General features: G+C 45.7%; 1 protein-coding gene across 1 annotated transcript in view; it reads left to right on the top strand.

Moving 5' to 3' along the window:
• Nucleotides 1-23,255, top strand: part of LOC147707025 (adhesion G protein-coupled receptor F5-like) — a 579,327-nt gene that overhangs the window by 72,418 nt on the left and 483,654 nt on the right. Inside the window, exon 4 of the mRNA XM_086925616.1 lies at nt 14,707-14,855. Coding sequence (XP_086781742.1) covers nt 14,707-14,855 — 149 coding nt within the window. The remainder of the gene's footprint in view (nt 1-14,706; nt 14,856-23,255) is intronic.

Here is a 23,255-nt window from a genome sequence, read left to right as displayed (position 1 = left end):
AGACAGGATAGGGGTGATGTGGTCACAACGTTTGGACCCTGTAATGAAGCAAGCTGCTGAATGGAGGCCGGATTTGAGGGGGGAGAGGTGAGATTTGTGAAGGCCAGTCAGAAGAGAATTACAATAATCCAGTCTAGAGAGAACAAGCGATTGGACCAAGGTTTTTAGGTCATTCTCCAGGAAGAACCAACGAATCCCCCATAAAAGGCGCAGCTGATAACGTGCGCTCTTGACCATGGAATTGAGGTTAGGTTGGGTCTTTTGTCAAGTATGACACCTAAGGATTAAGTGCAGTCCACAATGATGGGTTTACTGTTGAGTAGATTTGATTGATCCATCCAGGATTGAACAGGAGGCGAGAGAGAGAGCTAGATAAGAGGAGGAATTCTGTTTTGGAGGGATTGAGAATGAGTTGGTGAACTAACATCCAGTTGTGTATAGTATTGAGAGTAGAGCTGAGTAGTGAGATATCATGAGATGAAGACACCTTAAGGTAGATTTGGGTGTCATTCGTATAGAGATGGTAGAGGATTCAAGATTTGCTTAAAAGGTTCCCTAATGGTTCCAGATAGAGATTGAACAGAGCGGGAGCAAGGATAGAACCTTGAGGGACGCCTCGACCAACCACCAGTGGAGACGAGAGACTGTTTGCAATCTTGATAATTTGGGATCTGTCCAAGAGGAAAGAGGCAAACCATTTGAGTACTGTGCCTTCCACGCCCATTCTCTGTTGAAGAATGTTAAGGAGGGTGTTGTGATTAACAGTGTCAAAAGCTGCAGAGAGGTCAAGAAGAATCAGAAGGCACGATTCCCCCGAGTCGAGAATATGCATCACTTGCTGCAGGGTTGTTTCTGTGCTGCAGTTTTGAATAAAGCCCGACTGGAACATGTCGAGGAGATTATTGTCCATAATGTGTTGGGAGATTTGTTTTGCAACACATTTTTCTGTGATCTTTGAAAGAAAAGGGAGATTGGTGATGGGGCGGAAATTATTGAGGTCATTTGCATCTGCAGAGGAATTTTTAGAAGGGGGGTAACCTGTCCTGTTTTGAGGACAATTGGGAGGGATCCTTGACTGAGGAAGAGATTGACTAGCCTGGTCCAGAAGGAGAGAGTGTTAGTATAAAAAACAACGGCAATGCCTCTGGGAATGGGGTCGGATGAATGGTTGGAGGGTTTGGTTTCGCGGATGCATTTGAGGAGATCAACCTCTGAAATGGCGGCAAAGTTCTGCCATGTGACTACGGATTTTCGCTCCTCGATGGGGGTGGGGTGGTTGACCTGTTCCACCATAGATTTTACCTTTCGATCAAAGAATATAGCGAACTCAGTTGCTTTCTTAGAAGCATCCTCAGGCTTGATGGTTTGAGGAAAACAATTAGGGTTTTTGATGAGGTTGAAAAGTGTTTTGGGTCTGTTTTTAGCTGAATAGAGGAGGGATCTGAAATGTGATGTTTTTTCCTGGAAGATGTGCTTGTGGTATATGGATCTTGCAGAACGTAAAAGAGAGAGGTTGGGGGTGGATGGAGATTGTCTCCAGTGCTTCTCCAAGATTCTAAGGTTTTTCCTTTCGTCATAGAGAGCTTTGTTGAACCAAGGAGCTGATGGGGTGGGTCTTCTCCTTTTGCTTTGGAGTGGAGCAACCTTGTCGATTTGAACTGCAAGGATTGAGAGGCAAAGGGGAGTGAGATCGTTGACATCCGTATTCGGGTCTAGATTAGGAAGAGACTGCATAGCAGAATCACATAGAGTCTCAAGAACAATGTTTTTTGTGTTGCGGAACCACGTAGAGGCTCTTTTGGGTTGGCCGGGAGTTAAAATGTGAGAGAGGTGAAAACAGAAGGGAATGAGGAAATGGTCAGACCAGTCAACACGGATGGGTGAAGCAGTGGTAATCTGGTCTGATTTGGAAATCACAAGGTCCAGAATTGATCCCTTGGCATGTGTAATTTCCGAGCAGTGTTGTGCAAGATCGTTAGCTGAGAGAAAGGTTGCAAGCTTGTTGGCAGCCGAGTCTTCCACAGAGCCCCAGTGGAGATTGAAATCACCTAGGAAGATCTGCTTGTTGCTCTGTGAATATTGGTCACTAATGAAGTCGATAAATTCCTCAATGAAGGAAGAGAAATTACCAGGCGGGTGGTAGATGGTATGGAACCTGAAGGGTGTGCCATGATGAACTTGGAGTTCTAGGGAGAGGCATTCAAAGGTGCGAAAGAGGGTGGTGGGCAATGCTTTGATTTGGAGGCTGTTTCTGAAGATGATCGCAACACCTCCTCCGATCTTGACTGGTCTGTCTTTTCTGAGAATAGAGTAATCAGTAGGTAACAAAAGATCAAACGAAGTGTGAGAGGAGTCATTAAACCAGGTCTCAGTGAGAAAGCGCATGTCGAGATTGTGTTGAGTGATGGTGTCGGAGATTTCCAATTTGTGTTTGGTTGCAGATCTGCAGTTATGGAGCATACAGTGTAGCTCTGACGCAGCTGTTTTGGTGATGTGGACTGATGAGGGGGATAGGGATTAGATTCTTGAATGAAGGTGCCCCTTGAGGGGGAGGCTGGTAAGTTCTGACAGAAAAGATGGTCTTAATGGCAAATTGAGTAGAGTTGTTAGGAGAAGCGAGTGTAGGGGAATTGACATTGATGGTCTTGTAAGTAGCCAATAGGTTGGTAATGTCTGTGGAGGAAAGATTGTGGTTGGCTCTATTGGGCGCGGGAGCAAGGAACTCATCAGGAGGTTGTTCTGGGAGGGGGATATCTTAGCACATAGGAGTGAAATGGACGCTTCAAGCTGGGAAATGGACGAGATGAGGAAATCAAGTTTAGTTTCCAGCGAGAGGTGTGCTGAGCACGGAGTGAAGGGTGGCTCAATGGTTAAGGGAGAGCGTCGCCTAGGCAAAGGAGGACATGAGGAAGTGGGGGACCGGGGAGAGTGTTGGGGTGCGAGGGTCGAAGGTGGGGGAGGTAGTGAAGTATGCGAAGAAAGACAGTGGGCTGTGGGGGACTGGGGAGAGATATGTGCTGTACGGGTTTGAGGGGGAAAGAAGGGGGTGGAAAGGAGTGAATGGAGTTGCTGAGATATTTTTACTGGTGTTGAGCAGAGGTGAAGAATAGAGATCATACCTAGGAGGAGAAAGTTGAGAAGTAGAAATGGATGGCTGAAGGAGGAGGGGGTAAGAAGCGGGGTAATGGGAAGGCCATGGATACGGTGAGGTGAGATGAGAAGGGGCCGAACATGGAGAGGAGGGAGGGAGGTCACTGGGAAGCCACACGAGTGGGGAGAGGAGAGAGGGTGCAGGCCAGGTACCATGGGTAATGAAAGGTGAATGTAGGGGTGGAGGCACCAGGCCGAGTGGGGGGGGTCTAGCAAAATGAAAGTTTTGGGAGGAGTGAAGGACTGAGAAGTCAAAGGGAGGGAAGAGGGAGGAATTACCAAGTGGGGAAACAGGGTTGTGAAGCATAGGGGGGAATGTAAGATGAGGAGGGATGGGGGGGTGAGAACGGTGGGAGGGAAGATGATGGGATTACCAATAGGGGAGTCAGGGATGTGAGGCATGGGAAGGGGGAGAGAAGGTTGTAGAAAGATGGGGGATGTGAGGACAGAATTGAGGGTATGAGGAAAGGGGAATAGCGGAGAGGGGTGAGGAGCAGAGGGGAGGGAGGGTGGAGGGTAAGGCGAATTGATCTGTAATTCCGATTGTAAGGAAGGTGGATTAAAAAGGGGGAAATGGGAAGGAATAGGGGAGTTGGGGGGTGGGAGAAGGCAGTGGAATAGTGGGGATATGCGGGATGCAGAGGTGAAGTGATGTGTAAAGCAGTTGAGGTACAGGGGAGGTCCAGTTGGGAAGGTGGCAGAATGGGAGGGGAGGGAACAAGAGAAGGGGGGGAAAAAGGGTCGACCTTTGACCCCGAGAGAGCGGTCTGAATGAATGTGTGGGGGTCAAGGGGGGAGAAAGGGAGAAAGAAAGCAAGTTAGAGGAAGAAGAAGAGGAAGAATCTAGAAAGATAGTAGTCGCAGGGGTGGGACGAAGGGAGTGGAAGATGAGGTCGAAGAGAGAGAGAGGAGTCAGAAGCTTGGATCATGACAGTGCCATTGTTATAAAGTGTAATGGTGAGAAAGCCATTAAAGCAAGCGGAGGGAGACATTTTTAACCGCTTCCCATGCGGGAAAGAAGAGGAGGAGGATACGTTGAGAGAATTGGAGAAGCTGGAGGACAAGGAAGAAAAGGAAGTCATTTTTAATCTTCCCTAGGCGCCCATTATGGAATTGGTCAACAAAGAGGGAATCTGGAAATTGTTCAATGGTGTTATGTTTGAACCGTTTAGCTACTGTTTTGGACATATGAAGGGGATAGATTACTTTGAAGCAGTTGATTCAAGACTTAATTCGACTAGAAGCCATGATACAGAGATGAGGTGAAGACGTGGTGTGGTGGACAGAAAAAGGGGAGCCACTAGGGTAGTGAAGGCGCAAAGAGGTAAAATAGGAGGGTGTGTGCAAATTCTGGAAGTCAGTGAGAATAAAACCAATAGGAGTGAGGTTAAAACAAGAGCAAAGATAGGTACCCAACAAGGCAAGAAACAGGAAGAAAGGTAGAGGGGAGAAGCAGCATTGAATCATGAGTGCATACCACTTCAGTTTCTAAAAGAGGAAGAGGAAGCACCAATCCAAGATGGCCATCAAAGATTTGAAGGAGCATTCCTCTTTCTGTTCTATGCAATGCCTGGTGGCAAAGGCCGCCATCTTAGGATCAGGCATCCAGGTTCTGGGCATGCTATTTAATAAATGAAGAAAGGATATGCATAGTCCTCACCTCCGCATCCTTAACAGAATTGAAACTTTCCTTAGTGCTAACTAGGAAATTACTCATTGTCAATGTATTTTCTTCCCGAAGATTAATGTTATTTGTCCCTCTTAATTGTCGGCTGCTCCCTCGTCTCTGTAATCCTCTGTAATCCATCCCTCCCTCGTCTCTGGAATTTAACAGAACACTTGGGACGATGGTGAAGTTTGCTATTTTCCTTTAAAAATATGGTTTCCTCTTGCGATATTAGACTGTCCCGCTCCACAGCTGCAGCACAGTAACGGAACTTCGGACTTCCGAAAAGGCTTGAGTCTGCGCAGTTCTCTTTCCAAGCGCCACTCGGCATGTTGTCTGCTCTCGTGTCCGATTCTGCTGCGGAGAGGGTCCGCTGATCGCCGGAAGTACAAACTTTGGCAGCAACAACCCATACATAGTTAACCAGTTATTGAAACCGTATTTCTGCGCCGCTCAACGCCATTCATGACATCAGTTTTCGGGGAGGCAGAATCACACGTAGACGCCGACATAATACGTGTTCCGACGTGTTCTCCATGACCCACAGCTATGATTGCCGCATCTCAGACCGCCTGAAGTTCCGAGGGTCTTTCTCCGCTGCTCGCATTCAACGCGGTATCATCCATGGATTTAAGCTATTAGACACTAAAACCTTTAATACATTTACTCCTGCAGCATCCGCATGGGCCGTTACTCTCCTATGCGTTATCGCTGGTGCAGTTGCTGTGTGCAATGTGCATTGTCCCATCCCTACCGGATAGACATGTTTTCAGCCCGCTTGAGCTGGCGCGTTGTGGGATGCTGCGGGGTGCTATTTATATCTGTTCCTCACTGTCAGGCAGCCACTTTCTCGCCGCAGCTTTCTCCGTGTCAGCATATGTACTCCAGCTCGCTTTATTTGGCTTAGGCTGACTGATTCCTGGAAATATTAGTACTGACGCTGGCACTGTCACTTGCTATCAAGCTTTTCCCCTGCATTGCGTTTTCAGTTTTGATACAGCGTTCGCATGATCGCCATCTTGCTGCTCAACACGGGGATCCCTCTCAGTACCCGGGGATCCCTCTCAGTGCTTAACTCGATTTATCTTCCCTTACTTGCTTCTAGGGGTCTTTATGTTGGTGTTATCAGACGCAGCCTTAGTTACGATGCGCTGAAATCTCTTTAGAATCCTTCTCTCTCGCGTGGATCTCTCAGGACTTTTGTTCTTAAACTCCGATCCACCCGGACTGCTGCAGACTCCACGCCTTCTTTGGCCATTTCTTATGTTCTGCTAAGCCAAAACATCCTGACAACCTTTAAAAAGTTATTAAATCGCCCTAGCCACACTTGCCTTCTTTCTGCCCCAGGGGGGCCACACAGGAGAAGCAGCCAGCAGCCCCGGTGAGCCAGCAACACAGCTGGGGTGGGACTCGGTCCCCCAGCAGGCCCTGATGAGCACTCGGCGCGGGTGGTGACGTCACCCTCCCTGCACCCTCAAAGCACTCTAGGCACTCCCGCAGCGCCAAGCCAAGTGCAGGTTCGCCCGAGCCCGTCAGAGGCCGGAGGAGGCCGGGCTTGACTAGACTATTACCATTCACAGAACAGGTTTGGTTGCTGCCAAAGGACATTAGCTGAACTTGATTTGAACTGTGCTTGCAAGGTATTGGGTCTGAATTGCGTCATAGGCAGAGAGGCCGGGCTGGGTTATATGTTCTTGCTGTCTTACTGTCTGAATGTGATTGTTAGGTACCCAGCCCTGAACCCTGAAGGTGTTACCTGATAATATTTCTTATTTGACTGTTATTATCTGTTCAAGGGGTAGTAGGTGCACTAGATGCCTTCTTATCAAGGGCTGAATCTGTTCTCATGCACGAAATTGAATTAAAGCAGCGCAGATTATCTCTGGATCCTCAAGTGCTAGCTAGTCGTTATACCCTTAGCACTTTAAGCTCACAATCGAACCCGGTTGACAGAGAACCACGAACTAGCAGGTCACACTCCCCAAGCCCTGAGCTTGCTAATGTTCAGGAGATAATCGACTTCCAGGTTACTCCAGTTATGCCAAATGTAGTTATGAGGGCCCAGATATCTAAATCAAAAGGCGGAGGTAGCTCTGCACTCCTGCCAAAGAAAAAGAAAGCGCAGGTAGTAACCAAGTCATACAAACAAAGCCACCTCACATCTAAACTAATAGGTGGTAGGAGCCACCAAGTGGACAGGGAACCTACACCTGAAGCCAATCAAGTCATAGCTCCCGTTGAGGTTGTTCCAGAGCCTTTTTTAATTCACAACTTGGAGGAGGGTTTTTGCGATAAATTGGAAACCGTAATTACAGCGCACTTAAATCCCATCCTTCAAGAATTAATGGATATCGAGAGCAGGTTATCATGTTTAGAAAAACAACCACCTAGCGTTCCCACATTGACTATAGAGCACATACCTAGGCTAAATAAGACCATAGGTGGGGCCAATAGAGTGGGTGTTTACAACCCGGAACCCTCTCAGTGAACTATGACACAAGAAGGGCTCACCAAGGGAGACCGGAAAAAAACTGCCCACAAGTCACTGTGTCTTCATTTCAGACAGAAGGATTCTCCCAAAGTGATTGTCTGTTTGTAAATCCCCTGAACACTCTCCAAGTGATTAAGGCATGTAACAATGTTGATGAAAGGCCTGAAAGCTCACATACCCCTGTGGATCATCACTTAGGTCATTCATCAGTGGCACAAATTCGAACTTACATCTGCCTCCAGAAACAACACCATTTATTGTCATTTTAGCTAATGTTCCTCCATTGTTGGCTGGCGACAGGGAAGACTGGCCATCTCTGAGGAATAAATATTTGCGTTGTGTAAATGCAAAGATAGGTATAAATAATAATCTACAATTCTCTGAGCTTAAGATGGCACGCAGGGTTAGGTGGGTAGGTCCAACCAGTAAGGCACTGGCGGGGGGTTGTATTGTATTGAACTTCAGGCCACCCGGCCTGGTAAGATCCATATTAGATAAGATGGCTGACCAACCTATGAATGAGATAAGAATTCTTATATTGCCATTGGGATTTTTTTATCGGCCACCTAGATTGCGACCATACTTAGTGGAAGAAGAGAGCTCATTAAGGACAAAACAGTATCCAGACTTTCCACCCTGGTATCACGAAAATCGCTTTGAGCCACTAAGCGTCTTGCAGATATAGACAGATTAAAGCTAAAAACTAGTGCATCAGAGGACAATGCCCTTGTATCTGAGATTATTCCTAATACACGTGGGAGTGATAAAATGTATACCCTCTGTATAGACCCTAAACACAGCTATTGCCCCCCGCAGCTGTACCATAATAGAGGCCTGGGAACCACTGGGACAGTTGGGATAGATTTGAATGCCACTCAAGCTAAACAACCATCGAATAGTAGGGATGGCAGCTCTTTACATACGTAAAATTGGCAACCTAATAGCCGCAGCCTGCGTCTAATTTTTTGGAATGTTGCAGGCATTTCTCGAAGGTTATTAGATGAGACATGGGTCCAGTATGTCAAAACCTTTGACATTATTTGCAAACAAGAAACGTAGAGCAGGGATGATGTCTTTCTCGGTGGATACAATGTTATGTTATGTTATGTTATGTTAAGGGAATTTTGTATAGCGCACTGTCACCGGAGGTATCATGGCGCTGAAAGGGTGCTGAGGAAACAGAGGGATTTTAGCGGGATTGTGGGAAAAGCCAGGTTTTTAATGATTTGCGAAATTGAATCAGAGTACCGGAAGTCCTAACTGAGAGGGGGAGAGAGTTCCAAAGTTTGGGGCCGAGAAAGGCAAATCTTCGACCCCCAGATCTACAGAGTTTGAAGGGAGGGACCACCAGAAGATGTAAGTGAAGTGATCTAAGGTTACGTGAGGGACAGTAGGGGCAGATCAGGGATTTCAGAAAGGCGGGACAGGAACCAGAGAGAGATTTGAAAATAAGACAGCCAACCTTGAAGGCAGCCCTTAGGCTAACCGGGAGCCAGTGTAGCTTGATAAGGAGGGGTTTGGCGGACTGCCACTTCGGAATCCCGAGGGCCAGTCTCGCCGCCTGGTTTTGGATGACTTGCAACCTATTGATGGAGCATTTGGGCAAGCCGTAATAGATGGAATTTGAAAAATCCAGGCGGGAGAGAACAAGGGCCATGATGACTTGAAGCAAGGCATCGGGAGTAAGAAGGTAGGCCACCTTCCTGATCCTGCGCAGTTGGAACATGCAGGAGGAAACCACTGTCCCCACCTGCGGCCCCAGAGAGAGCCCAGCGTCAATAGTGACCCCGAGGCTTTTCACCGAGGTCACCGGGGTGGGAGGAGAGCCAAGCTCTGTCGGCCAGAAATCTGGACCCCAGTGGACGGCGCTCCTACCCGGCAGGAGGAGCTCCGTCTTACCGGGGTTCAATTTCAGCTGGTTCTGACACATCCACTGAAAGATATGGGACATGACTGCCTGAAAAGTAGGAATAGAAGAAGGAGAGTTTAGAGAGAAAATGAGTTGTAGGTCATCCGCGTAATTGAAGACGCGGACGTCCCACTGCCTCAGAGAAGAGAGAAGAGGGCGAGGATAGAGATTGAAAAGAAGAGGGGATAGAGAGGAGCCCTGAGGGACCCCACAAGACAGATGTTCCCTAGGGGCCCTAAATGTACCTAGGCTGAGGGACTGGGATCTCCCCATAAGGAAAGATTTCACCCAGGCCAGCGCCAGGCCCTGGATGCCGGCCTGTTCGACACGGTGGAGGAGGATGTTATGGTCCACCGTGTCGAAAGCGGCCGACAGATCTAGTAAAACCAGGGCCTGGGAGGTACCCTTGTCAGCTCCGTCTCTCAAGGTATCTAGGACAGCCAGGATCACAGCCTCCGTAGAATGACCAGGGCGGAAGCCGGCCTGGTTGGCCTCGAGAAAGATGGAACTCTCGATGAACCCCGAGAGACAGGCAGTGACATGGGCCTCCAAGATTTTTGAGAAAAAAGGTATGCAATGCATTAACTGTCCAAGCTGAACCATCATTGGCAGGGAAGGCAAAGGGAGGCCTTGCGACCATAATTTCTGTACAGAATGAGTTGCTAAGAATATAAAAAGTAATTGAATCTCCATTTTTATCAGCTGATCCTGTGTTTTAATTTGATCAATGTACCCATATTATTAGTCAATTGGTACTACAATAATTTTGATACACAGAATGTTGTGGTTATCAATTCGCTTGACATGAAGATTGTTAAGGTAACAGTGAAGGTCTCCAATTTGTGTATTATTTGGGTAGGAGATTTCAACTGCACCTTATGTCAGCATACCGGGAGCAATGCTTGTGGGTCAGTAGATACTGATGATCAACCTGTGACCCACTTTAAACATACCATAGGGCAACGCCTTAAACTCCATTATTTTTGTTTTGAATGACCTACGTATGATTGACACCTTGGTTAGCACTCCAGTGGTGCAATATCCGACATTTCATGGGGGGGTTGTGTAAACACTATTGATTTTATGCTGATTTCTAGTAGGTACTCACACCTTGTTGATAACCCTGCCAATGATCATAACTCCCTTACTATTTCCCTACATATTGAGGCATGAAAGGGCAAGGCCTCTGATTGTCTAATAAAATATCATCGCTACCAAGGAATAAGGCTTAAATGGAATGTGATAAATTATAATGATTTTAAGGAGACTATTATTCAAACAAATCTAACTCAAGTAATGACCTGCTTAACCGATACTTCACAGCAAGATGAAATAATACAAAGTTTGGAAATTATTTGTGATGACATGGCTAAGAATTTGCTTAGACCAGTGAGAAAAGGCAGTTTCCCCGATATAAGGTGGTTCAATGCTGAGTGTTCTGCGGCGCAAAATAATTTGAAAAAGTCATTACATAGTGTCCCCGAAGATAGGGATATTATAAAAGTAGGTAGGCAGGCGTATTAAATGGTAATTGAGCAGAGAAAGGATGAATTGAGAAGGCAGGCCTGGGATGATCTTGAAAGAGCAAGTGCCCTGAAGTATTCTAGGAGCTTTTGGGAGGTGCTAAATCGCCCCCTTTTTACTAACGAAAAAAGGAGCATGGATACTAATACAACGGGGGTGGTTTCGGAGACCCACTTCTCCAATATATTTGACCCAAAGAGCATTTCACCAAGTGAGTGCGAGGATGAAATAAGTATCAACATACAAACTGCACAACAGCTTGCTGCATCACTTTCTTTAAGCGGTGGAGGCCCTGAGAAAGGGTATTCCCCATAAAGCTCCAGGGCTAGACGGTGTGCCCCTGGATTTATTGAAAAGCAACCCACAAATATGGGCCCCACAGTTACTTAAGGTTTTTAAAGCAGCAATTGTGGGCCGTATTTCATCATCATGGAAAACAGTAGTGGTGGCGCCGATTTTTAAAAAGTGAAGTAGAAATGACCCTACATGCTACAGACCACTTTTTCTAATCAATGCTTCATGCAAGTTACTGGGGAGGGTAATTCTTGTACGCCTGGAGTCATTAGCCAATACTTTTGGCCTTATAGTGAACACTCAATTTGGCTTCAGGAAGGGAAGGGGAACGACTGAGCAGTGCCTCAACCTGTCTATGATTATGGGCAAGTACATGAAGGCCAGGGGTATTTCAATCCATCTGGCCTTCTTGCCTTGGACTCGGTTTGTCGGGGCAAGCGGTGATCACTTATGGACACTATGGGATTTGAGGAACCGTTTAGCAGATTACACGCATCTACTACTGTAGCAAACCGTTATGGTACAGGCGGAGAAAAGTCTAACCCAATTGCCTCAACCGAGGGAGTGCACCAGGGCTGTATATTGGCTCCCATCTTATTTTTAATGTATACTAATGGCTTAGAACATTTTTTAAAACAACACTTGGATTTTCCAAGAATAGGAGACAAACAGGTACCCTTATTGTCCTATGTCCTGATGAACCTAACAGCCAATAGCCTACAAAAATGTTTGAATGCATTCACTGAGTTTATGACAGGATTGGACCCTAAGGTTAATTTCAGTAAATCTTTTATTATGGTCTGCGGTCCAAACAAAACTAAAACGCATAAATATAGAGTAAATGATATTGCTATTGACAAAGTGCCAATTTTTACTTACTTGGGGAACCTTTTTAATAATAAACTAAGTTGGGACCACTTGATTACGACAAGGCTACAACAAACTAGTAGAACCATGAAGTGGCTTTTTTGATTTACCAGCGAACTTGGTCATAAGCTGATAGCTGAATTGAAAACATTGTATGAAACCAAATGTCTGTCATTGGCCACCTATGGGGCAGGAGTATGGGGATATCATAAAAGTGCACCGATTCAAATATTAGAGAACGGGGCCATATTATCGAGAAAGGGTGATACATTATCGCCGCTTTAATCGGCAGGAAACTGCTGCTAAAGCGGCGATAATGGGCTTGATAATAGGCCCTTGTGAATTCCCACAGAAGCCCAGGATAACACCAGAACCTGGGCTTCAATGGGAATTCACAAGGGCATAATATCAAGCCCATTATCACCGATTAAAATGGCAATAATGTATCACCCTTTCTTGATAATATGGTCCCACAGACTTTTACCTGTCCCAATAGTTCCCCACTGAATTCTGTCATTCTGAGATGGGTATTGACTAAGTGACTGACAGAATTCATATTGCACCCTTGCTTCTTTAGGGAAAAATGTGGGCCTCAGAGGACCTATTATTTTCAAGAGATATCCTAAGAGACTGCATGAACCTTGACAATGCAATGGTGGCCCCATGGTTACGTTATGTTAAAGAAACTTTTTATAAGATAGGCCTTGAAGATTTTTATGATAACCCGGAGTCTATTCAACCCAATATGAAAATGGGCATTACAAACGCATATCATAATGTTTTAAGCTTGTCTAACCAAGTCAGTGACACAGTGGATTGTGCACTTTTAAATCAGCAACAATTTTATTTGTCTTTTAACACCCAGGTCCTTTCATGTTTTCTAATGACTAGAATTTGTTTAAACACACTGCACTTTCTTGTCACTTTTCCGAAACTGGGGGGTTGGTGTGAGAGACTTGCCCCCTGTCCATGCGACAATGCACCTTATGCTTTTTTGCACACTCTACAAAAACCCAAGAGGCCGTTTTATTAAGCCTACTTTAAGGTTCTTTCGTCCCTGTTCAAAGAGGGTTTTAACTATTTGAGGTCATTATCAACTGTTACTATCTGTAGCTCTGTGCTTAGTTTTATCGACATTCAGGTAGATGCATCAAGCATTTTTGCGAGCGCAAACGGTACGAATCGCAAAAATCGTACGTTTGCGCCCGCAAAAATGGCATTGAGATGCATCAAGGGTTCATGCATTCGCAATTTAAGAATTTGCAAATAATTGCGAGTTCTCAAATTGCGATCGCATTTAAGGAATCGCAATTTGCGATTCCTTAAATGCAATGCATGAACCATTCCAAGATTGCGAATTCGCAATCTGGGGTCGCTATTTACTGCAAAGTCAAATATCGTGGTAAATAGCTAAAACTTAGAAATATGCACTTTAGTGCATTTTTCTAAGTGGTATATTACACACACACACATGTCCTTGGGACTTGTGTGTGCGCAACACCAGTGAACATTGCCATTTCAGGGGTGCAACAAGGATCGCAAATAAGGAATCAGTGGGAATCTCAAAAAAATTGCGATTACTACATGCATCCCGTTTTGCGAGTCTTTAATAGCGAATCCTTAAAATTCGCTATTAAGGACTCGCAAAACATCACTTTGATGCATCTGGGTGATTGTTTTTCTAATTAGGAAACGTTACAAACTGTATATTGCTTTTCTTGAATTGACCTAAATTTTATGATTCATTTGAATCGAATAAAGTTATTAAAAAAAAAAACGCAAGACCTACTCAGAGAGAGTACCCAGGAGCTAGTTATACTGCTGCACTAGCGCGCAACACAGGGTGCTCCCCTTAAAAAAGCCAGGTCAGAAAGTCAGGTCTTCACTCCTTTTCTAAAAAGTATTTTGGATCTAAATCAAGAAATATTGATGTAGTCTGAAAATATATTCTTTTTAACAAATTGCATCATTTACAGTTTCAAAATGTTGGATCTTGACACCAGATAAAATAGAGGATTCTCAAATTGCAATACTGTGACTCACAAAACCACAGATTTTGTGATTGCGAAATTCCTATTTCTGATATAGAGAATTCATTTTATAATTCTGAAATTTTTTAACATTTTGTATAATGGGTATTGTGACCCATCCCAATTGCAATTGGAAGGGACATGAAAGGGGCATTCATTCCTGAGAGTTGGTATGCCATGAGGCACAGGTTAGCGGTTGCAATCCATTTACCAGTTGGTTACTCCTCAAAGGAGGTGTCAAGGGATTTGCAAAAGGGAAGGGGGTCTGATGAAAATGGTACTGTCAGCCCAAAGGGGACTAGGCATTAGCACCACTGCCTGGAATAGTGGCTGCTACCCCTGAAGTTTTACCAAATGGAAAACCTTTTTTGTAAAGCAACAACAGTTCTATTAGAGAGTATTACCTGCTTCAAAAAAAAATATTTTCCATTTGGGAATGTAAACAGCTTGGATGATGATCCGCTGTTCTTTACAAACATCCCTGTGTTTGCAGTCAAACGTGGTTGAAAGTTTAGACTTGGCACATTAATATTAATTAGCTTGGTCAATCTCCTGCAAATGGAAATTTTGCAAACCGTATTTGAAAATCAAATTCTATTCACAAAATGTTTCTGCATATATTTGTGACCAGTTTTTTTGCAAACGAAATCTTACTACACCTGGCTCCAAATATTCCATGCCTTTTTAATTTAGGATAAAATGTTTTTTAGCACATTTCAAAAAGATATGATATTCTTCTTGTTAATTAACATTGTGATGGTTACTGTTTTCCAAGGGAAGGAAGTGTCCAGGTCAATTACTTTATCATCGCTGATGAACCAACCAAGTCGAGCCTTGAAGTTGCAAACGCAAATATAGTGAGGAATCTAAACACAACTTTCCCATTTCCAACTTCACCTCCACCGTTGGTTCCTGTTATATCTGGTAAGTGAAACAGATGACATTACTACTAAAGGACATTGATCCTATAAATATAATAATAATAATAAAAAGTGGAGAATATCCTTCCTTTTTGTAGCAAAACCAGCATTGAACATAAATACTTTTAAAATTATGACACCCACGTCGAGGCAGTTTTCTTTTTTCTCTTGTCGTTTTTTAAAAAATGCATCATTTTCTGTAAACCATTTTTCTCATTCTTTTTTCTTGTTTTTTTAGTATTTCCCTTTCTTTGTCCTTGTTTTAGAGGCAAAGCTTTTTAGACCCTGATAGGTGACGCATTAGGATGCACTCCCCCACGCAGAATTAGATGACGGTCTACCATATCTAACAGATATTTCTTGGCCTTGCGCTGAATAGTAATGTCTTTGACCAGTTGGGAACGCCCTGGCGACAGTAGGGGAGTGGGGTCACCTGCACAGCAGGTGGTACAGGGGGCCTGTGTTATAGGTGATGCTGGGGTGGTGGTAGTATGCTGATGCCCCGGATTTGAAGGCCCGCTCCTGGATCCCTAATGAGACTATCGCATACATACTATCTGGGTCTCAGAGTGAACCTTGAGCAGTTCCCTCCCCTGTATTTAAAGCTGCTGGCCACGCCTGGCAAAAAGATGTAGTGCGTATACATTCAGGTCCTAGGATGGTAGGACCCCTGACCTGCTATATCCCTCTCCAACTTGGTCTTAAAAGTCAGAGTTCCTTTAATTGACACACAAAGTCCTTGAGCCGCTGGCTGTGCTGAGGGTTGGGTCAAAGATTATACCGATGAGGCTGGCTGCGAGTGGGCTTATCACTGGGTTGTAAGCTTGTTTCCATGTGATCCTGTCGGTTTTCTTCTGGCTTGCGGTTTTTGATGACAACATGATCACTGGGTGGGAGTGTCCGGATCCTGGCTCGCTGAGTTTGACTGGCGGGAGAATTCCTTCGCCCAACACATGTTTGGGTCCCTTGGACGTCATGTGGTGGTGGAGTCCACCCTGGGCACGTAGGAATCATATCTTGATAATGTCCATTAAACATCAGAGTCCACGCTTCCTGTTGCGTCGTGCAATGGGGAGTGCTCCGATATTCCCTCAAGAACTATTGTAATTGGTGTTCTGGGTCCGCTTGTTCAACGGTGGCAATTTAAAGTGACTTGTTCATTGTTCGCATAAATCTCTCGACCTTCCCATTGGCTTGTGGCCACTGGGGGGGTAATGCAATGGAGGTGTATCCTGAGCCTATAGAGGAATTCTCTAAATTTCGCACCATGGAAAGGTGGTCCGTTGTCACTCTTGATTTTGGTGGGTAATCTGAAATTTTCGAGGCCCAGGGTGACATTGACGAAAGCCGGTGAGTCTATCACTTCTACGATGGGGTATTTGTAATACCTGTCCATCAGGACCAGGGTGGTCCATCCATCAGGGAAGCTCCCAAAATCCATGCTTAGCTTGGCCCAAGAAGTCACACAGGGTTCTTTGGTGATTACCGTCGCGCCCCACAGTTAATAAAAGAGGGCATTTGTGAATTAGGTCTACGGCCTTCTCTTCCAACCCTCAAAACCATACCTTCTCCAGTAATCTTTAACTTCGCTACCCCTTGGTGTCCTCCGTGCACTAGTAGCGTGAGGTGGTGTCTTAGTGTTTTGGGGATTATCTTTGTTAGGCTCTCTTTGTCTTCACTGGGCCAGTCGTTAGAATCTTGAAGAAAATCTCACCAAGTGCCACTTTGCACTGCTTTTCATACTCAGGTGAGGACAGGGTCTGTCTCAGCGTCCTCTTGGATGTCTTCTAGCCACAAGGCACTGGGGTTAGCCGCATCAGAGACCATTCTGATATGTTCCTCTAGCCTGTCTGGGCTGTTTGAGTGTTGGAAAGTACCGGGTGACAAGAAAGGATGTCGGCTGGGTTTTTTGATCCTGGATGGTACGCAACCTCCATCTGATAGTGCTGCAATTGGATGGCCCACCTCTTGATGTGTGGGGGGGATGAGGAGTTGGCCCTTGGAAGAGGAGCACAAGGGGCTGGTGGTCTGTGATCACTTTAAAAGGGTGGCTTCTCAAGTATAAATGGAAATGCCCACAGGACCAATTGATCACAATGGCTTCCCGCTTGATTTGAGTGCATCGCATCTCCATAGGTGTCAATGCCTTGCTAGCGAATGCTAATGTAACACACCAACCTGGGTCTTGTTCTTGAGCTAGTATCGCTCCTAGTCCTACTGGACTAGTGTCAACCAACAACTTGGTGTGTTTATCAGGATCGTAGTAGACAAGTGTGGTGTGGTCAAAAAGAGCGTTTTTTATTTTCTGGAAAGCGCCTTGTTACTGTTGGCTCCAAGCCCATTTTGCATCTGCCTTCATGAGGGACCTCAAAGTTTCAGCGAGAGTTGCCAGGTCTGGGATGAGCCTCCCGCAATACGTGGCCATTCCTAAGATTCTCCTCGCTTCTGGGACGGTAGTGGGTGCTCGCGCCTGCTTGATCTCTTGTGACTTATGAGGATCAACTTGTATCCCTTGTTGGTTGAAATCATATCCAAAGAATTTCATGGAGGGTTGGAAGAGAGAGCACTTGTCTTTGTGCAGCGCCACTCTATGTTCTATGAGATATTTGGGAGTGACTTTTTGGAGTCTGTGGTGTTCGGTAGCAGTATGTCATTGCTGATATTCAAGATGCCTGGCAGGCCAGACAAGGTTTCCCTTATGACATTCTAAAATACTTCTGCGGCTGAGGACATGCTGATATTTAGGCACTTGTATTGGTGTAGTCCTAGGTGAGTACTGAATGCCGTGATGTACTGGCTTTTCTTCCACGAGTAGTAGTTGGTGGTACACAGCATTAAGGTCCACTTATGCGAACTAGCAGTAGCCATTGACATCAGCTATTAGCGTGTCCATGGTGAAGGGGATATGCTGCTCCCGTTTAATGGTGTGGTTGAGGAGCAGCATGTCAGTACACAGATGGATCTTCCCCGGTTGTTTGGCTTTCTCAGCAATCAGCATTGGGGAAACCCAAGGTGTAGGCCCCAACACTTTTTCAATCACGTCCTGGTCCTTGAGTGTCTCGAGTTCCTTCTCCACCAGTAGCTGTAGATGGAACAGAATTTGGTGATGCCTAAGAGCCACAGATGCAACTGAAGGATAGATGTGTGGCTTCATTAGGGAGGTACTTAAGACACCGGGCCCTCGGAACAACTCTGGGAACTGGTCCAACAAGTCAACCACTTGGTGTGATTTCAATCTCTGGGTGAAAGATACCAGGCAGAGGTCCTCTGCTGTGTGGCTTCCAATCAATGTGTCCGCTTCCTGGTCAATGATGTGAAATGTTGTTGTTAGCTCCTGATCCTGGGATCATACAGGTACTGTCATCCATCCACAGAGAAGTAGAGGTGTCTGCCTCCCATAAGCAAAGATCCTGGCGTATGAGACGGTTGTATTGCTGCACCCCCATCACTTTGACCGACGCTCCAGTGTCAATGATGGCTTGTACTTCTGATCTTGCCACTTGAACAGTGCAGATGAGTTGTCACCTCTGACGGTGCTTCAGCTCTCTTGTGAAGGACATTTGAAATTTCTCTTCTTCTTCTGCTTTCTAGGATGAGTCCTCCGGGTGGTAGCTCCATCTTCTCTGGAGTTTCACTTCGTTGGGCCGTGTCATGTTTGTGAGAGACAATTGGCATACCATCTTCCATGGTGTTCAGTTGTCTCCAGGGCCTTTGTTACTGAGCTTCTTTCTCCAAACTGAGGCGAAGTGGTTTTGAATTCTGCAGTTGGAAGAGGTGCAAACCTGTGCCGGGCAATTACTGATTAGGTGTTCTTTGAGGCCACAATATCTGCATTTTTGCTTGGTCTGCTGGGTCATTCTTCCTTTGGTCATGTCTCCCCTGCATTCGGCCCAAATGGCATCAGCCTATTCGTTGTTGATGCTTGGTGGCTTATCTCTGGAGTTTGTGTGATGGCCAGGTCCATTACATTGACCCTAGTTGCCGACAGGTCATGTGACCACGCCTGCATCAGGATGGCGTCAAGGCTGATGTTTGATTGGTGCAAGATTAGGCTCTGCAAGGTTTTGTTTCTGCATCCTTGGATCAATTGGGCATAAATTTCCTTAAGTTGGTCGACTTCCGTGCAGGTGCTTGCTAGTTCACGTAATCTCACATAGAATGTATCAATGGACTTTCCTTCCTGCTGGTTGGCTTGGCGAAGTTTGAACCTTTCGAAGGCAGGAATTAGCAGAAGGTCGAAATGGCATTGATTGCCCTGACTGCTGTATCATAGTATGTGGCTGGTCCAGTGTCCTGTAGATGTGTGGAGGAGTAGTGACCTCCTGACAGCGCCGTCGGTCTCCGTTGTGGCAATTTTCAAGCCGCCCAATCCATAGATTCCATTTTGGAGATGCAGATGCTGGGTCTGCTAGCTCGCTGAATGGCAGCAGCACCCCTGTGAGGGTGTGTTGTCTGGGAGTTGGCTGTTGAGTCTGTGCTTCGTCTGCCATGTTGTCTGGGTTTGGGGTCTACCTTGTCTTGTGTGGTCTTCTGTTCTACCTTTTGTGATGTCACTGATAGTGGTATTGGTCCCAGTCTCTATGTGCCTCTTTTTGTTTTGTTCATTTTAATCCTCTCCCGTCTTTGTTGGGATGCAGATGTTACTGCTTGGTTTCTCTCTTGTTTCTTTTTCCTCTCTCCTGTTTTTTTCCAGTTTCTGTTTGCAGGTGCCACTGCTTGATTCCTTTTTGTGGGCTTGGATAAGGCAGAGCTGGCCATGTGTGGTGCGCGCTAGGTTTTGTGCGGGCTCCTCAGTGTGTTGGAAACAGCCTGTGTTCGCGTGTTTCTAGGAGCAGTGGGTCGGGCTTATTCATCACTCATCGCAGTCTTCATTCACCATGGCTCTTACAAGTCTCTGTAAGGGTGCCTCTTGTACCACTGGGTGCCGGTCCAGTAGTCGATTCCGCTGCCTCATCCATCCTCTGTCAGCCTGGAAGAGAGAAGGCACCATCTGCAGTAATGGTCCTTCTGGCTGCATCGACGTTTGCACTCCATTCCGTGTTGCCGTAGCACTTCACACAGCAATATTGGAGGCCGCTGGTGCGGGTCCGTTTTACTGCACTACACCGTCTTCCAGATATATGTTGGTGGGGTGAGCGTGGGAATGTTCAGCTCTCGTCGCCAGTGTGATGCTGGGGTGGGTGTAGTATGCTGATGTCCCAAATGTGTAGGCCCCGCTTCCGGATCCCTAATGAGACCCCCACTTACACACTATCTGGGTCTCAGACTGAAGCCCAAGCGGTTCACTCCCCTTTATTTAAAGCCTATGTGCACGCCTGGCCAGAGGATGTAGTGCGTGTATATCTGGGTCCTCGGATGGCAGGAGAGCTGACCTGCTACATCACACCTCTGTATAGACCAATTGCTGTCCCTTGATTGCATCAGTTTATGTAAAACGTATTATTCCCCTTTGTATTTGGTCAAAAGATCCAATGGCATTTGATGGAATACAATCTATTTGAATATATGTAAGAAAGAACACCTCTGTTGCTTTATGTTTTTTTTGTGAATGAAAGTGATATGTCTCTGCATCGGGTGGATGGCTGCATATATAGCTTCACTTAAGTTTATAATTGAATCTTTGATCCTTTTATTCCCACAATACTCCTGTGCAAAAATGTTCAAAACCTGTTTTATAAGTTGCTTTTGTAATGTTAAATGTATAAAGTAATCATTTCTTGCATTTAAACCATGACTTTGCTCCCGGCCTGTTATATTATAAGAGTTCTAAACTGAAAAGAGTGTTCCAAGCTACAGGTTTCTATTATTAAATACATAAAGAGAGTTTTGCGTTGTTATGAAAAATAAGATTTGAATGCTCATGTGGAATTTGTTTTACAAATTGCACAATAAAATAGTTGGGATTCACCTAGGACAGCAACTAAATCAAAGTGCTTTTTACATGCAAACAATGATGGCTATAAAGTTGCACCAGCAATGATGCACCCAAAATAATCCAGAAACATGGTATGTGTAGACAAATGGTTTCTGACCAAATTAAACTCCTGAGTTTTTTTGCTTTTAAACTGCCCAGTCTTTGAACCTTTAGTGTGAGGGAATCTCCCTGTGTCTCACTCACTGTAAACTCTGTTCAGATGAACCACCAGTGTCTGCATTTAATAACAAGGCATGCTGTAGCGAGGCTAAAGTAAGAGGCATGGTTGGGTGCATGTGTGCATGTGCACACAAGTGGGTGAACGTGAGTAGGATGAGCCAGTGGGACCACTGACCATCTCAGTCTGGTATCTGCACACAGGTATCCTGTCATAGAGGAGACCGTTCAGGCATTAGTGCTGACCTGTCCCAGCTCCTATAATGTGATTAAGCATTGGAAATGTATGTCTGAAGCGCTTAACTGAAAAATTCTGTTTACACACTGTATTATAGTCTGTAGACAAAATCGGCACCAAAGGAGATGGAAAGATAGATACGATTTTTATTTTTTCAAGTTATTAAAAGCCATCACAATATAAAAACCGCAGTCAGAATAAAATATACATAGAGTCAGCATTCAATAAATAAAACAACACATTAGTTGATTGGGAACCAAAGTCCCTAACCTTCCCTTTTCTTACATGTGAGTCACCCCTAAGGTAGGCCCAAGTTACCCTGTGGGCAGGGTGGAGAGTATGTGAAAGGTAGGACATGCCCTGGTGTGTGTGAAATACTGCCAATTTCGTTTTTCACTATTGCAAGGCAACTTGTTCCTATAGGATAGAATGGAGAGTTTGCTTCTAACATCTTATAAAAATATTTACCCCTGGGAGCAAGGTAGGAAAATAATGGTTAGTATGCCTGAACTCAGAATGTTAAATGCATCCTTTAGAGAGGGTGATTTTTATATTCTGTGTTTGAAAATACCCCTTTTAGAAAGTAGGTTTTTTCTTGCTAAGCCATCCAGTGTGCCTCTGCTAGGATATGCATTGACTGTCTCGCTTTGGAGTGACAGGAGATGGGGATGTGCAGTGGCCCCAAAGAGTCTGGATGAGTCAAGGCTAGGCTGAATAGACCTGGGCCTCATTCAGAGTAGTGGGAGGAGTTTTCACTAGCACCTGAATAGGCCCTGTCTGCATTTGTAGTAGGGGGAGGAGATTCCTTTCACACCTGAATGGGCCTGGTCTGCCAGAGAAAATGCTGTCTCTGCCTCCTTCTGGGGAGCTACAATGAGAGGACAGAACTGGCTCTGGCTGGGCACAGGGATCTCTGCCACCAGAGAGTAAAGGATTTTGTAGTACAAATACTAGGGCCCAGACCCCAGAACTTTAGAACTCTTTTGGAACCAAGAAGACTGCCAAGGAGAAGAGCTGGAGATGCTGTATGGAGGGACTACCACTTTGTTGTGTGATTTGCTGTGTTGGCCTGTAGTGACTGCTTCTTTCTTGGGCAGTGAAAGGACTGGACTGAACCTTCTGCATTATATTTATGTGAGTTTCTCCAAGGGCTTGAGGTAGAGGTTGCTCCCTGTTCAGAAGTCTCAGGAAAACCAAAGTCTTCAAGTTCTTTTGCCATCAACACAGGTGACTGTGTGCTTTGTGCCACAACAGAAGAAAAAGCAACCTAATGCATCTATGACACCACTGCCGACACCACTGTCACTGCAGAGGGCACAGCCACATGTTGAACTGCAACCCTGGTCTCATCGATCACGCCACTTAATGTTGCCACTGAGCTGCTTCTTGCACCGTGATTTGTAGGCACCGCATTACGCACCACCTCTCTTCACTCCATCGCCTTGACATCCCCGACGATGCTGCTCCATGCCGACATTGATACCACTGCTTGCACCGTGGTTCGAGGGCACCGCTTGTAAGTTACATGATGCACCGTCTTCATTCCACACCACTGCCTTGGCCTACTGATGCCGGCGCCATCGACTTCAGTTTGTCAGCGGACGACAGAGCTTCAGCAACGATGACAATGACGCTGCTTGCACCGTGACCTGACAGCTCTGCGACGAGCACTGTATCACTTTGCACCGCAGCCCTGGTCTCACTGAAGCCACTGGACGACCGTCACTGAGCTGCTTTCTGCACTGCGACCTTAGGGCACCGCTGCACTTCACACCGCAGCCCCGATGCCCGCCAGCGCTCCCTACTTTAACCGCAAGGAGTTCAACCTGGAACACATGTGACTTTAAGGGCCAGACGACTCCTGCACCGACCTCCTGATCCGACGCCTGTGGACGCCGGCTCTTTGGGGCTCATCTAGAGGTTACTGGCACCCTTCATTTATAAAGCTACAGTTTTGTGGGTCTTCCCGACACCCTAGCTGGCCCACGACGCCACAGTGACCCAGAACTGTTTGGATTTGTTGTTCATGACGCCGTGATAGCCCAAAGATGAATCTATCAAATTCAAAGAACTGT

This window comes from Lissotriton vulgaris, chromosome 6 (genome assembly GCF_964263255.1).
Source record: "Lissotriton vulgaris chromosome 6, aLisVul1.2, whole genome shotgun sequence".
Taxonomy (NCBI): domain Eukaryota; kingdom Metazoa; phylum Chordata; class Amphibia; order Caudata; family Salamandridae; genus Lissotriton; species Lissotriton vulgaris.
This window is presented reverse-complemented; position numbering and strand designations above follow the sequence as displayed.